Here is a 14,966-nt window from a genome sequence, read left to right as displayed (position 1 = left end):
CTGTCTCTCAGAATTAATAGAGACACAAGATGCTTCTACGACAAAGAGGAACTGGGAGAGTTTGTGACCACCAATCCAACTCTACAAAAAATACTGAAGGACATTCCAGAGAGAGAGAAAAAAAATCACCAGGACTCCAGGAACAGTGGAGATAGGCCTCAATAAATGGGGCAGACAGTGGAATGAAGGAGAAAAGTAGACAACCAATGGCAGAAAAATAGCGTAGCAGAGATGAGGCAGAGAATATTGGCTATAATCTCTAACACAGATGGCCTTGATACACTAACAAAAAGAAACACTGGAGGAGTAGATCAGGAGATAGGGTCCACCAAGATGATCTATATAGGAAATATAATCAACCTGAAAGAGAGTTTATGAACCCAGAGTCAAAGATGAGGAAATAATGCTCTATGTGACAGAAAACAAGAGAGAAATAGGGACAGCTCATGCACCAGCTGCAGATAGATCTGAAAGACATGATACTTTTTTGCAGTGGAGAACTACTCAGCTATAAGGAAGGAAAACCTTGAGGCTTTAATAGGTAAAGGAATACAACTTAAGATCAAGCTCAAGATCAAGGGGTAAAAAGGTTCAGAACCACTTAGGTAGACAGAGGGTTAGTTAGTGGGGCTTAAAATGTACAAAGTTCCCTGTGAAAGTGAGAGGGAGGAATTGCCTTAAAAAAAAAAAAAATGGAAGGCAGAGGACACTGTTAATAGTGTATCAGGATTTAAAATCTACATTATTCTTATCACTGTATTTAGCTTGATTTTATTCTGTTTCAGTCTGTCTACTTCTACTGGATTTGAGAGCACAAACAGCTATTCCAAAAATAGCAGGACATATTATGGTAGTTATCCTTAATTTCCTATTAATTTAATCTGAAAACCTATACTACTTACATTGTCTTCCTATGGCTGATCTTATTTGAATCTGGTTTGCTAGATCGCTGTTTTGTCTTGATTGATTTTATTCAAATCTGGTATGCTTGCTAGTATCAAGTCTGAGAATAGAGGCAAGTACTCTGAAGTTGACAAGATTTAATAGGATACCCATTTCAGTTTGATAATTAACTGTTTTTGGGGATGGGGATTTAGCGTAGTGGCATAAGCACCCACATGGCAAAGCGCAAGGTTGTGAGTTCAATCCCAGGAACAAAAAAAAAAAAAAAAAAAGTTAAAAAAAAATAACTGTTTTTGAAGTCTTATAATGTTCCAATATTTTGTTTTTATTAATATTGCTATGTCCTGTTATGTTCAACTATACTATGCCTGATGATATAGGCTATTCTATTGAAAATAACAATAAACATCATAGTAACTCATGTAGATCACCTTGTATTGTGGTTTTATATGTCTTTTTTGTTTTGTGTTTTTCCAGGAATTTGTTTTGTTTTGTCTTGTTTTGATTTGTTTTTCCCTCTAAGACAGAAAGAATAGGTATACATGTAGAGACTCATGCATGCGTAAAACTTCTAAACAATTTATCAGAATTGATTGTATAATGCAAGATGAAATGAACAGATACTTTGAAGAAAAGAACACACTATGGTATCCAGTGCTAATTCTGTAGCATCATGATATAAAATCTAGCAATACTATTATTCTTTGTTCAGAGTGATTATTAGTGTGTTTTGTTTTGTTTAATTTCAACATATGTGAATGTATAGATAGCTATTTTAGAGAGAATGAGAGACATAATGGTAGCCATTGTTGACTTCCCTATTGTTTGGTCTTGAAGACCTAAATTTGCTTTCATCATTTTGTTCTGAGCAGTGCAATAATATTTTGTTCATTATGAATTCACTGTGTGTGAAGATATAGACAACTATTTGGAAGAAAACAAGAGACCATATGATAGACAGTGAAGATCTCCAGTGGTCTTGCTTTGAAATCTGTGTTTCTTACATTGTTTCATTATGATCTGTTTTGTTGTGTTTAATTTTAACCTCTTTGAAATAAAAAAGATATATGTATTTGTCATTATTTTCTAGGTGTAAAAAAATTCTCAGTTAGATCAATGACTTGCAAAACATTCCCTATATTGGACTCTACTCTTTTGATGTTAAATTTTCTTGCTATAGTTTTTTTTTTTTCTTGCTATAGGTTCTATTTCTACAGTTTGTATTATAATATAAAAGCAAAAAAAAAGTTTGGCTTTGCTTTTTTCCCCCTAAATAAATTATGCCATCCCAACTGTAATTGGCTAGATTCAGGAAGCAGGCTTTCAGAGAATAGTGCCTATTTGTGTATTGATAGGAATGCATACTATGGGACAATCTACACAGAGCCAAATTATAAACATGGATAAGCACATTTAATTTGATTATTTACGTAAGTATAAAGTCCCAGATATTTCAAAATGTTTTTATAAAGTCTTCATTTCGTGCTGAATAAATTTATACTGATATAGTCAACTTTAATGTAAAATGTCAAAATGTATTTTTTTTTCAGTTCCCAGGAAACATAGGAACACAGTGGCAAAAACTGCATTAGTTAAATTAGAAGTTTTAAACATAGTCATGGATAATAAAGACTCCCTTTTAAAAATCCACAAGTTTCTATTAAAGGTTTTACCCGGAGGTCACAGAACTATGCATTGTACTAATTTCTAATAATGTCAAAATATTTCACTGGGCAAATTGAATGAAATTTCAGTAACTGAATGAAAGTACCAAGAGACATGCTATAGTTCTAAATAATATTTCTCAAAATAATACTTTATATTTTCTACTTTTAGAAGAATTTCATGAATCTGGGGAGATAAATGTACATTCTATAGCTTTTTTAGATACGTTCAAATAACTTTTATATCCCAAGTTGCATAATGTAGAAATACATTTTCCCAATTCTAATTGTACCTAATTCACTCGTTAAAGGTCCATAAATACTAATGATGTCTTTAAAAATAAACTACTATACTGTAAAAAAAGACAAAATATAAATACAAATCACTTAACTTTATGTAATTAGTGCCTATTAATTATAATTAATGAATAAACAAAGGAAATGTTGAAGTGGATTTCTTTGAAGGAAAAATATTTTTCTCAAAACCACCATTAGTTACATGAAACAACAGAATTAGGTATGGTTGTTTAGTTGTTTATGTTTACCATAAGTAATTTTAATTAGCCAGCAAATCTGATCAATATGAAAGATGTTTAACAATGAGTTTCTGTAGTTGTGGTAGTATCTGAAAATTCTACTAAAACCAATTATTAAATCTAGACCTGGTAGAGCACTTTCGTAACCCTAGTACTTGCAAGGCTGAGGCGGGGGGACTGCTGTATTGGAGGTCAGCCTGGGCTACAGAGTAAGCTCAAGGCCAGTCTGAACTGTGTGGTGAGATCCTGTCTCGAACAAAAAATTAGTCTGAAAAGCAATTATTAAAGTATTCTCATTACATTTTCAGTAGTTATTAACACACAGGATTATGACATGCTTACAATGTGCCAAAATTCTGCACCACAATTTCACCAATATTATTTCAACTAATTATGCTAGTAACCTCATATGTAAGGAAAATCATCATTTCCATTTTATTACGTGAAAGAGTAAAGCTTAGGAAATCAGGTCTCGAGGGCGAGGGTTTTAAGGCAGTGGCATAAGCACCTGCCTTGCAAGTGCAAGTTCTCATGAGTTTGATCCCTAGTACCAACAAAACAAAACAAAACAAATCAAAACAATAACAAAAACAAAAACCAAAAACTAAAAACCAAAAACAAAAAGAAAGCAGGTAGAGAACTATAACCATATTTCCATGGTCATGGCGTATCAATCCAAATTCATCTTAATTCCGTTTGTGATGTGATAAGACTGGCCTTTAATTGTATAAGTTTGTGTTGTTTACAATTAATCAAAAAATAATATTAATTTGAATAACTGTAGACTGACAATTTTCTTCACAACCTTTTGTCTACCTTGTTCTTTGTCACTCTAACACACACACACACACACACACACACACACACACACACAATGCAGTGAACTGGAATGTTACTCTGATCATGCTGACATAAACTTTCTTCCCTTTGTTTCCCTTTCTAATATCAGTAGGGGGGTTCCCTAGCACTGTGGACAAAGGACACATACTTTTATAAAATCTGTAAAAACAATCACTCTTGGGCCATATCACATCTCTTTCTAATCTGAATTTCTTTTCCTTCTTACCACTAGAAGCGGTTGGAGTAACAACAGGAAGCTGTGGCATCTGGCAAGGAGGCAAACAGCACCTCTGAAGCGAACATATTGTGAAACTAATACACATGAAATTTCAGGCTTATTTATACAGAAGCCTTCGAGGTCTATGCTACTCTCTATTCAAAACTTTTATGTATTTTTTCTCTAAGAGAGATAGGAATATTTATGAAAGTCCTTTTAAGTGAAAAAAAAAATATATATATATATGGATTGAAATAAAGTAACCATCTAACATTATAATGACGTTGTGTGTGTACATGGGTGTGTGTGTGTGTGTATCTGACTCCCCTACTGAAATGTAACTTTTGTGAGGGCAAGTGTTTTATTTTCTTAAACATTGAAACCCAGCTCCCAGAGGAAAGCTTGGCACATACTAAGTGATCATTAATTATTTATTTAAGAGTGACTCAACCTTAATCAGAACAGTGACAGGTAAAACAACCTGAGACAGAGTTGTCCTAACTCAAAGAACTCAATAGAAATGAAAATTATATTAGTGTTTATAAATAATGAATGTATCAGTTAGAAGGGTTTATCATGAATACTGAGAACCTAGAAAATGCCTTTTCAATTATTTCTAAGATTGATTTAAATCATGATCTATTTTGGGACTAAGAATGCCTCAAGTGTAAGATCAAGGAAGTCTTGAAGTATATGTCATGTCATCCAATCTTAGCCTGGTAAAATTAAACTTTCAGTTTTCTTAACTTGCTTGGACTGATTCAATACCTAAGAGGAAAGTTTAATATTTCCATAAAAGACACCTGTCATAGACATGATATATCATTCATATCCAGCTTGTCAATAGAGACTTCACATGCAAATTGAATCAGGGAATTGTAATTATGATTTGTTCTTTCTGATATGGTTTGGCCACAGGAAAATTATGATAATTGTAAGTGCTTTGAGTAATTGTTATTGCGGTGATAGCAAAATCTTTCTGTAAGGTAATGCATTGACATTCTAGTTGCTTTGCTATCCTCCAGGATAGATTTCCTAAAGAGTGCAAAACATAGGTGGCTTCTTCCTAACAGCTTTTATGTTTCTAACAGCTTTTACCATTTTTATTTTCCAGTTCAATGGATGCTGATTGAGAAAGTCACAATATTAATTTTATCTTGAGCAGAGTGAGAAGCAGTTATCTCAAATAGCCATCATGAGAAACAACACCATCACTCCAGTTTTATAGATGAAGAAAAGGTCAGCAATATATGTTGATTTGTTCAAAGTTTGAGGACTGGTAACTTCTGTAGTCATCCACTCATAGGGTCTATTGAACATCTGCTCATTGGGTCTATATGAACATCTGGTTCATAGGAAACAGACACTGCTTTGGATTTTAGGAAACTTTGATTACTAATCCAGCATTTATGCTTTTATCTAAAGATTCAGATGTGACTATACACTAAGCAAGAAGTTAATATGTACAATGGACATAAAGAGAAATGTGTCAGGGTAATCAGGAGTTCTGGTGATGCTGGGGCAAGCCTGACTGATAAAAGTAACTGAACCCTGAAACAAAGCTTCAAAAAGAAATGAGATTAACCCTGTGGATATCTGAGCAAAGAGTGATCCAGGAAAGAGATGCTCATGTACAAAGACACTAAGGTAAAAAAAAAAAAAAAATGTTTTTGGCTTTTTTCAGGAGTATCAAGAAGGTTACTGATGTTGAAATAAAATAAATAAGGGAGAATGAAAACAAACAAACCAAAAAAACCCCCCAAAACAAGAGACATAATGTATCATTTTTGAGGACTTTATTTATTTTGCAGTGCTCAAGATTGAACCCAGGGCTTCAGACACGCTAACGAAGTTCCACCCCACCCAGTCCTTCTCAAGGACTTCATAGGACTTTGTAAGCATTCTACCCTTTACCCTGAGTGAAACAATAAACTGGGAGGTTTGTGACTAGTGTGACAAAATATACCTTGTGTTTTTAAAATGATATTCTGCTCTAATGAAAATACACTATAGAGTTGTGCAAAAGTAGACACAGAGAAACCTCTAAAGAACTGTATTAATAAACGCAGGAGGAGAGTCTATTAGTGCATACCAAGATGGTAGCGATAGAAGTAGTGAAAACAATGGGTTCTGGGTATATTTCATCTAATGTCATCAAGATTTCTTAAGATTATTTTGTGTGGGGCTTCAGAAGAACTCAGAAAAATTCACTTTTCAAACATCAGTGCCCAGATGGATGGGATAACCAGAGACATAATAAAATAATATATCAGGAAAAATTCTCTCTGTGTGAAAAACCTCAATGTTAGTTTTGGTTAGAGAAATTTAGTAATCTCTTTTACATTTTAAAAGCAAACCTGCGTCGGGAATTAGATATAAGCATCAAACTCAAAAGAGACATATTAATATGGGGAAACACTTTCGACTTTGTAGATTATAAATAGCATCCAAGGCATGATCCTGAAGAGATTCACCAAGGAAGAGAATATTGATCATCCAAGACAAACACTGAATCTTAGCACTTCAAATTTAGAAGAAGATGAAGAGCCAGGCTGTGTCAGAGGAGATATTAATGACATTAAAGAAAAAAACAAGACAATGTGACATCTCAGATGCCAAGTGGAAACACTGAATGAAACGTGGTAGAATTTATCTAATGTTAGTGGTAGGTAAAAATGGAAATGGCAAAAACTGACATGGGTTAGCTATTTATTACAGAGTCAAAGTAACCTTTATAAAAGCAATTTCAGTGGAATAATAAGTTCAAAATCTGTAGAGTTGAATTAAGAAAGTAGTCAAGGAATCTGGGTCTTTTGGTGCAATTAACTCTAGGAATTTTCTAGAAAAGCAGTAGAAAAATGGAAAAGACACTCAAAGTGAGCAAAGATTTTAATTTTTTTATACGTAGGCCCTATAAAATATTTGTGCAATGATGAATTATCAATAAAAAAGAATTTGTGGAACAAGATTCTAGAGTTGGAGGGCAGGATGGGTCCTGGTAAATTCAAATGGTAGTGCTCTATTGACTTATGTAGGAACATGGATTCTTAGTAAGTGGAAAGCCCAATTATGAGCTCAAAGTGTAGGTAGTTCCAGAAGTTCCTTCTGCATAGAAGTCTCTTCAAATTTGTCTTCTAGTTGTTTCTATTTTGTAAGTAAAGTAGGAAGCAAAGTCACCAGTGAGACAATTAAGATAGGAAAAGTTTCTGGTGTTAAGAGATTGAGAGGATGCAAACTGAGAGCAGGGTGTGTTTACCCGGCATCCTTAAAGCCCTTTTGGAATTCAGCACAATGCATTTGCAGGGATATTAGTTTACATGGCCATGGTCAGCTACCCCAAAGCATTTTCATAAAAGCAAATGATTGGATTGATCACCATATCAAGTGTCAGAGTCAGTATCATGAGATATCATTAACTTATGAGATAATAGACATTTAAAATAAGTAAAAGGAAAAACAAGGACCCCAAAGTGCTTTCTTTTGGTAAAAATACTTCTTCATCATCCCAACGATTCATGTACTATGCTAAGTCCTGCGTAAAATTCAGTAAATAAAGCAGAAATGTTTCCTGCCTTATTGGAAACTGTATCTCAAATAGAAAAATAACAATAAACACATCCACTATTTTACATTTTGTACTTGATAATTATTATGTAAACAAGTTGTGTATTGTACAGGGAGCAGTCTTTATGCTATACATGGATATATGTGTGTATGGATGTATGTGTTTGTGTTTATGCTTTGAGGTGTTAACTTGGATGAATTGGTCAAAGAGGACCTCTCTAAGCAGCCCATATGCAAGCTGGGACCAAAAAGGTGAAAAAAAAAATGCCAGGTAAAAATCAGAGACACAGTAGTCAAGGCACAGGAAAGGATACTGGCAAAACTGAAAGGCACAGAGGAGGTGGCTTAGCATATGTAAGAAGCAAAAGAAAAGCAGCGTGCTTAAGCAATAACAAACAACACTGTGCTGCAAGATGAGTCTGGAGAGAAAAATGAGGAGCCAGAGTGAAGATAGAATTCAATTTTCAGTCTGCGTGATTCTACACTAATTATATTTCTACTCTATCATATTCAGAAATGACATAGTCATTAATGAATTCCTTGAGTTCTACTTATAGATCTTGATTTCATTTGAGAATCACACAGTAGCACTTTTTCTGGCTGGTAGTAATATTCTTACTTCTGCAGATTCTGCAGCTACCTGTTCAGTACTGCTCTGTAGACCCCAACTCTGTGGTTTGCTCCCTGAAATAATTGGATACATTAATCTGTGCTAATACATAAATGATTCCAAATGACTCTGGGCATTACTTCCCCTTACATTTATATTTTAACAGGAATTTTGTAGTGTCATAAAGAAGTGACTCTATTAGTACACACTAGATACTAGGTGAATCATTTTAGGATTATTCAACCTCAACTATTTTTATAATTTCATAGCTTGCAAAATTGGGCTGTACTAGAGACACTAAGAAATATATACTTACTGTGAGAGGTGAATCCCATAGAGACCTAATCCCGCTGATGTTTTTCAAACTCAAGTACTACACTGCACTACTAGCCACTCTCAAGCTATCTGCAGATGATCAGTTTATACTATTGGCATGCTTTGCCACTAATATAAAGCCCATGTTTTCTCATGCTTCCCATCATCAGGTAGGTGATGCATTGTATTGTTTTACTGCAGAGCTTGTTATAGTTTTTAGCAATTGTTCAGAAAGAATACAAATCTTCCACATGAGTGTATTAAGTGGTATTCATGTCTTGTAAGTGAAATGAGGTTTAAAACCCTAAAGAAGAAAAGCATTTGCAGTTAAATCAATTAGAAGAGTGTATGTTCCTTAAAAATAAGATACGAAAATTTGGCTGAAAATATGGTTACTTCATGACTTTCGTGGCCCTGTGAGAACCGAAAAATATATGGGCACATGGTCTAGTAATTATAACTAATTTCTGATTATTTGAAGCTATTTTCTTTTTGCTGGAAAAGCAACAAAAAGGAATAATTCAATAGATACTTAAGGCTAGTTTAATGAAACTATGCTGTCTTAATGTAATGATCTTAAATTATCTTAAGGCAATGAAGAACAAAGGGAAAATTGGATTCCAGATAGAAACAATATGATCAGGCTGAGGGTACAGTTCAGTGGCACAGCACCTGTCTGGAAAGTACGAGGTCATGAGTTTGGTTCTTGGTACAAAAAGAAAGGGAAATGAAAGAAACGAATGATATGATCAGCTCTTAGAGATGAAATAAAACTAGGCAAAAAGCTGAAAGAAACTGAAGTCCTTTCTAAGAATTCTTGCCTATTTTGGTGAACCACTGACTCTGAGTTGTATGAGATTAGAACATATATATTGCTGATGGAATTAATACTAAATAAAGGGGAAGAAACAAAAAGAGTAAGAAAACACCAGAAATATAATTATCTTTAGCAAAAATGCTTTGGTAGTTCAGGAATATTTTCTTTATCTCAAGAAATAACTATAAACATGGATCGTCTACAACATCACAAGGATTTCTCTACTTTAACCCTATACCATTCCCTGCAAAAATGAAGTGAGAAACAATATTATGTTATCCAGTGATCTTTTTCTCTCTCTTCTTCTCTCCTACTTCTGTTTACTTGTTTCTAACTTGCAAAACAGTATTTTGCTGTTGCCCAGTGAGAGATCACATTTTATTTTGTAACAAGGAGACTGCCTTGATTCATGAATAGATAGTGAATAAAAACTAATTATATGCGTAGTTAAATTACTGTGATTTTGTTTTTCTGACAGAACCTATTTCCTGCCTTTTGGGTTAAATGAGATGTATCTGCATTGCTGTTTTCCAGCACTTTGTGCTTTTTTTGTATGATAAACTCAGTTTATAGTCTTGTTTACTTTGTGTCTTCCTTACGTGTCTGGGAGTGCTTTGAAGTCACTGGTTGTATTTGATCTCTATATATGACATGTTTAGCATGGTAGCTGGCACATGAGAGATAGTATATACATATATATGCATATATACAATATAATTTAAGGGAATTATGAGACAATCATTTATTACAAACAATCCTTACTCGAAGAGTAAGATATTTGGTAAGAACAAGGAAAAACAAAGTTTTCAGAGCTCAAAATTTCCCATCCAGTGCCAGATATCATATTCTGAACAAATTCACACTATATCTGGTTACCACCTGAACTTATTTGTAAATAGACATGAACTGATTCTCCACGGTCATGTGTTCATTTTCATGTAATTAACCATAAACTTGAACAGAAACAATTCTAACAATTATAAAGGCCTTTCTAAACAAAAATTCAGATTAAAATACATATACAAGTCTATACATGAAATCCTGAGACTGTATTTATACTTTTTATAGTACAGTAAGACAGCCCATCTTCCTTTGAAAGAAAAGATCAACAACTTGTTTTTCTATAATATTTGATTAGAATTTTATACAATAAGACTTCTAACTGAAAGCAAATTGAAATGTATCTAAAAGAATATCTATAGAAAAGAATGCTAGGACATTATTTTTCAAATGATTCTAAGATCTGATGTCTATGAAAATCCTCTTTAAAGAGGATTCATGAATTCTAGGAAAGCTGGCAGCATTTAATTTTAAAAATATATAGGAAGCTAAGATACCAGTGCACAGTGAATAAAACTTACAAGAAAGACACCAAACTGCCTATTTATTCTTTTACACACCTTTCAACCAGTATTTTGCAGCTTTATTACAGTGATGATTTAAAAAATATATAAATATTTGTGAAATTCTCTGAAATCCTTTTTCTGAATTGAAAATCTCTGGAAGATACGAACTGTGATATTTTAATAAATTACTTCAGGAAAACAAATAGATTATTGCACAGTGAGTAAGAGTTTAAATTTTTGCTGAGTAAATGGCATACAGTCATTATCTCCAGTGATTTATTAATTAAATATGACATTTGTGTTTATTGGCATAAAAGATTAGAAACCAGACACTTGGTCAAATGTTACTTCTTCTTATTTCAATAGTAATTTTACCATGAACAAAGCAAGCTGTGTTTAGTATAATATCTACTGGCTAGAGATATTCCACTTTAAATACTGTATTAAACTTATACTAATTTAATATTTATATAAAATCTTCTCCCATTGGAAAGGTGAAATCAATACACTTATATGATCCTACTATAGATATCTTATATCCATGTATGCAAGCAAAATCCTCAGTTATTGAGTGAAATTGCTGCCAGTATATAAGTACAATTATTTCTTTTGGAAAAATATCATCACTCTCAGATAAGGTCCCTAATCTTGTTATAAAGAAAGAATTTCAGATACAGTTCTGAAAGAAGTATTACTATGTTTAAAGGGTACAAATTTCTCAAATATTTCAGGGAGACATATCAAAAGCATCCAGTCAATGGGATGACAAAGAGATCTGGACAGAGTTGAAAGACACTCATTTACTATCTCAATTGTGAACTAAGCCTCCTAGATAGGAAATTCTCTATTTTGTGAGATTTTAAAACTACACCAACATAAATTTCTTGTTGAAATGTCATTAACTCGGCCATATTCAGCTTTAGGTATATAGCCAGAGTAGCTAAAAAATAAATTATCCATTACTTTCACCTTACTCATGAAGGATAACAATGAAAAAATGTTAACTAATGTACTAGAGAAGCCAAAAAGAAGATGGTGAGAAAATTAAAGTGAAAACGATAGCTTGTTTCCATTTTCAAACAATTCTCCTATAGCTATTTTATTTATGACCAAACAAAACTATGATCTCAGCTGTTAATACCAAATATCCAAATGGCTAATCTCAGGTGATGGATGTGGCCCTGGGGTATCCAAAGAAATCATCATCGCATAGTCCTCATTTCTTCCCTCTGAAGGAGTCATTTACTGTGTATTTACATATACTGCTCTATTCAAGCTACTACATATGGGGGTCAGTGAGTAGGACCATATATTGAGACACTAATTATACACAAAACTTAAATGATGGCAGAAAACAAGGCACAGCAGAGGGACCCTTTCATCTTCTAAACTGTATATTATTGAATTTTCCAATGATACAAAATAAAGGATTTTATCTGTAGATTTCTTTTTTTGCAACTCATAGTGGTACAAAGTTATCCAGCTTTTTAGAATCAAGATAGAGAACTAGAGATTATCAACAAGCAAGGATTACAACTAATCACTCCTAAAACTTCACACAATGATCATTCTTTGTAATAAAACTTACTTTGTTGAAGATGTCCTTTATGATTAGCAGTACACCAATCAACTAACTTTAACCTTCCTAATTCAAATCACCTATGCCTAATCTTACATCCTTACAGAGTTATTAGCCATTTAAAATTTTTTTTTTTTTTTTTTTTTTTTTTTTTTTTGGTATACTTTAGTAATGGTATTAATGCAATATTCTGTTGAATTTGCAGGGAGGAATATAAGCACTTTGTATATTGGATACTATTTTATATATCAAGTAAAGACTTGAATAAAAATTCTTCAATGAGCAAAAGGAAACTAGATCTTACCTATGGAAGGTAAGGACAAGAAATATTCAAACTTAGATAACAAATGAGTTAAGAGAAAAGGATTCCTTAGCAAAGCTCACTTACCAGCAGTCCAGGTGAGGCCCCTGCACCCCTAAGGTCTTTCTCTGGGAAATAATGGTCATTGTGTTTTCGATGCCTATGTGTTTCTTGTCAAAGAATAATGCAGTGGATTGCTCAAGAATTTCAACTCACTCTTCAGATGAGCAATTTTAAAGATATCTTTCCTTCTTTAAATGGGAGAAAAATTGCTTCCCAAAGCAAAACTTCTGAACAGTGTGCTAGAAAAACTACATACAGGAATTACACATGGATGAATTTTGGGCTCTAACAATATTTTCATTCTTTAAATCTCACTGTCTTCCTCTCTAAGGTGAAGATTTTTGATGAAATTAGTCTAATATCTAAAAACTCCCAAAAATACTATTAACGTATTTATGTAATTCTGTGACAGAAAATTGAGAGACTGATTACCAAAATACTTTTATAATCACATCAGCTACATTATTCATAGCACAATTTTTCAAATTAGTTTTTGAAACAGTACATCTTAATTAGTGGATAATGAGATCAAATTAATGAAGTATAAATATTATCTACCAGAATAAGCAGAACAAAAATTTCAAGAATAAATGTTATATCAAATAATGTCTCTTGAGTCTTTATGGTAAACTTATTATATCTGCATATATACATGTTCTAGAACATGACATAAATTATATTTTTCATTCTTCATCAACATCAGTGATATTCATATTACTAATTTGAGCTAAACAAGAAAGGACACTTTTACTTACCTATAGTGGGATCATGATAATCAGGAAATTGGTGACTAATAAACTGCATTGTCATGGCTGTAAGAAAAAGAATTCAGTGAAAATTTACTAATTCATCATTGCTTTTCACTAACATAGTTCTCCAATCTTTTAATAGGCTATTGTGAGTAATTTGTTTGTATGAACAAAAAATGACAATAAGACAGAGCTCTGGGTAGAGAAAATGTAATATATAATATTAGGCACTTCTTTGGAGTAATTTATAGAAATTAAATTAATGTAAAAGTAAAGAAGTTCTTGCTGTGATAAATATACCAAGTAGCTCCTTTTAGCTTGCTCTGGTTAAAGAGTTGTGACCACCAAGATCTTTTCACCAAACAAACTATGTATTTTCTAAAACATCCATTTTTCATCTTAAAGTGAGGAGATAACCCCTAATGCTTCTTTTAGCTATGAAAATTCTTGCTTATTTTATTTTTAAAGTTAAACCATTTCACTTTTACTTTGCCCAATGTATGGTATTTGCCACCTTTTTCTTTTATTTTTTTTCTTTAATTTTCTAACCTCTTTCCGAACTATTAACATTAAAACAATATTTTCAATAAGTTAAAGGCATTGATTATTTTTTCTTTTTATTTTGTTTATTTACTTGCTTATTGTTTCTTTTTTGAGACAGGTTTTTACTCTGTAGTTGAGACCATCCATGAACTCACTTTGTATCCTAGGCTTCTCTGAAACTTCCAGTGATTCTCCTGTCTCATTCTCCCAAATACCAAGATTACAGGTGTGCAACTCCATGCCCATATCTTTTTTATATCTATGAGATCCTCTGAGCCTTCATCTTAAATGAACCTCAATTGTGGCCTTTTTTCTTGCATCCCTGCAGAGCCCAGTTACAGCAAACATTCTATTATATCGATTAGAGATCTTATATGATCACCCTGGTCTCCATTTAGTAGGAATCCTATTAAATCTGGTTAGCAAGGATCTTTCTACCCTTGACTTCACCTCTTAGTAACTTTCAGTCCACCAGTACAATCCCTCTCTCCTTCCCCTTCCACTCCTGGTCTTGCCCCTAAATCCTCAGTAGTCATTATCATATGGAGAACTGAGTCCATTTCTCTACTTAAATTTCTTTTCCTCTTTTAGAATAGTTCTTGAAAAACACATCTATCTTTACTACTGTACTACTCAGCTCTGGTTTTCTTGAACAATATGTTTATAGTGTAACCGATACTCAGATCAGGGAAGATATAGTTAAATTCAAGGAACATGTAAAAGGCACTTGTCTAAACCTGCTGAGAAATGGAACCTGACCTTGTAGAAGAGAATTTGTTTACACTTTCATGGTTGCCCTTCTCTTTTCTTGGCTTTAAGAAAGAATGTCTGCATATTAAAGTGCTACTCAGTTTGACAGCTTTGGGAAATTTTTGAAATGCAAATGAACATTCCTTACAGATAGCCCTAGGAGTTAGAC

At 33.1% G+C, this 14,966-nt stretch overlaps 1 protein-coding gene across 1 annotated transcript in view; it reads right to left on the bottom strand.

Annotated features, from left to right (window-relative positions):
* The window catches only part of Rit2 (Ras like without CAAX 2), a 354,349-nt gene that overhangs the window by 248,562 nt on the left and 90,821 nt on the right, over nt 1-14,966 (bottom strand). The window contains exon 2 of the mRNA XM_023566849.2: nt 13,511-13,567. Coding sequence (XP_023422617.1) covers nt 13,511-13,567 — 57 coding nt within the window. The remainder of the gene's footprint in view (nt 1-13,510; nt 13,568-14,966) is intronic.

The sequence above is a fragment of the Cavia porcellus genome, unplaced genomic scaffold (genome assembly GCF_034190915.1).
Source record: "Cavia porcellus strain 051 isolate PalLab524CR breed Dunkin Hartley unplaced genomic scaffold, mCavPor4.1 scaffold_20, whole genome shotgun sequence".
Taxonomy (NCBI): domain Eukaryota; kingdom Metazoa; phylum Chordata; class Mammalia; order Rodentia; family Caviidae; genus Cavia; species Cavia porcellus.
This window is presented reverse-complemented; position numbering and strand designations above follow the sequence as displayed.